At 51.7% G+C, this 2,181-nt stretch overlaps 1 protein-coding gene across 1 annotated transcript; it reads left to right on the plus strand.

Annotated features, from left to right (window-relative positions):
* Positions 1-665: 665 nt before the first annotated feature.
* SETTUDRAFT_42495 (uncharacterized protein) lies at positions 666-2,059 on the plus strand (the record flags this gene model as incomplete). Its single annotated transcript, XM_008028910.1, has 3 exons — positions 666-1,029; positions 1,120-1,652; positions 1,997-2,059. The coding sequence occupies 3 exons, from the start codon at positions 666-668 to the stop codon at positions 2,057-2,059; spliced, it is 960 nt and encodes a 319-aa protein (XP_008027101.1).
* Between the last annotated feature and the right edge of the window lie 122 nt (positions 2,060-2,181).

Genomic DNA, 2,181 nt, shown 5'->3' on the forward strand with positions numbered 1-2,181 from the left:
GGGGGGTAGTTGTGAGTCACGTGATCATATCCGCATGCTCGGGGTGGGTGGTTCTCGAACATTATTTGCTCGGTGATTCAATACGTGTTCCGACTGTTGTGCTGCTTCCAACTCTGCTACTCGGTCTATTTGGTTTATGCATGTTCTTTCCATGAGATTCCACTTGTGAGTAGTGAAGCATGTTCTGCCAAGACCGATGCAATCAAGGCTCCTACCTAACCGTGGGACGAGCTGACCAGACAAAGTAATTAGAACAGTGAATATGACAGGCGGAATAGAAGATGCCTTGCGAATAATAGCTGATTGAACCTTGCTTTAACAACACCATATTCTGCGTCGAGCCACTGCAGACAGACTTGATTATGTCCTATTGTCTATTTTCGGTTGCAAAGGTGAAGGCAACCATGGCGCCATGTTTGCCCTTCAGTGTATTCACCTCGCCGCGTCGCACGCGATTGTCTCCCGCGTACACATCCTTGATCAGATACTATCCACTCATACGCCACGTCGCTAATTCACTCTACGTGCTTTTACACTTCACTTCCAATCGGCAGAGCCAGCCTTTTAGCACTATATACACCAATTTAGCACTTAGCATCCGCCACACAGACTGACGCTCATATCGCACACGCCGATACATAGCCATTATACGGCAATCCATCGCCATGCTGTCCACATCCCAGCAATCCAAGCACAAGTCTGCATTCTCGTCCAAACCCAAGCCGAAAACCATCCACGAAACAGCCACCTACCCCCGCATCACCGTGGATCGGGACAGCGACTCATGTTTCAACGACTCCATGTCCTACGAGCACGTCCTAGCCTGCGGACATATTATCCTGACCGCCACCGCTAACGAGCCCTGTGCTCCAAACTGCCACCACGTAGCCAGCGCCCGCGATACAGCAGCCACCACGGCAGATGTGCCGAATAAGAAGAAAGTCGGAAAGTTAGAATTCTACTGCGACGCGTGCGTTGAATCCAAGCACGAGCAGTTGATTCCTGAGTATACAACTGCAACAGTAGCAGGTGAGTCTCTCCTTCCTTCTTTTCTCCTGCTTTCTCGCTCCAATCCATGATACACGGCCAAAAACCCAGCACTAACAACTGCAACGACAGAAAGTCTCCGTGCCAGCATGCGCAACAGGGAAGCCCGAAACCGCAACAAGACATCCAAGTACAGGCCTTGCTACATCGGACTGAAAATCACCTCGATTCCCTGCCACCGGGACGGGAGACCTAGCTCGCGGTATGAACCGCGGACGCAGCACCATGAGTTCGACACGGCTGTGCCGCAGGCTGGAGATAATTTCTTCGAGGACATGCTGAAGTCGGAGGGAGCGATGTCAGAGCAGGACGATCGTAGTGTCGACATGAAACCGCATGGCCGGGAGGAGTGCGCCGCCGCCGGGCCCGTAGAGTTGGAGTCGCTGTCGCTGTGTGTGTCCGATGACGCTGCAGCATCACGTGAGAACAGGGGCAGTACCGACGATCAGACTGCGCCAAGGGGAAACCTTCAGACGAGGAGATATAACACCAGGACAGTGGCGGCGCTGACGCATAATATTGCTTGCGATGTGCACGCTACTATTTCTCCTAGTCATGACGCTGATGCAGAGACTACGCTGTCGAGAAAGCGGAAGAGAACCGCTGTGCGTGATGCAGAGGATCAAGATGACGAGGGTACTATGTATCGCGTGGCGAAAAGACGGCGGATCGCGATGAGGTAGGACATGTGTATGCATAGGGTGAGGTCCATGTCAGGAAGAGCGAGTTGAGTATTCTGCGATATTGACGATAAGATTGTGTATTACAGTGTCAGATTGGAGATTTGCGGTTGGGGTTTGTCATGTGACTGGTAGATTCCAGTGGTGCTGTGTGCGCTGTGGGAAAGTGCCGTCTGTATGTATAGCGAAGGCATCGTCTGGTACTAGAACTTCCCAAGTACCCATATGCGGCTAACTCGATAACGTATATAGCTAACGTATGTGGCAAGCGAGCGCCGCAGGCAAGCGAGCGCCGCACCCCACCAAACCTGCGCACCTCTATAAGCCTGTAGTTCCACCACAATATAGTTGTTTTACTACATATTAACATAATAGATTAAGCAGTACCTAGAGTATCTTTCTTGCACGTACGCGAGTTATGGCCAGTCTCTCTGCACCTACTACAGCGCGCCAA

This window comes from Exserohilum turcica (genome assembly GCF_000359705.1).
Source record: "Exserohilum turcica Et28A unplaced genomic scaffold SETTUscaffold_3, whole genome shotgun sequence".
In the NCBI taxonomy this organism is placed as follows: domain Eukaryota; kingdom Fungi; phylum Ascomycota; class Dothideomycetes; order Pleosporales; family Pleosporaceae; genus Exserohilum; species Exserohilum turcicum.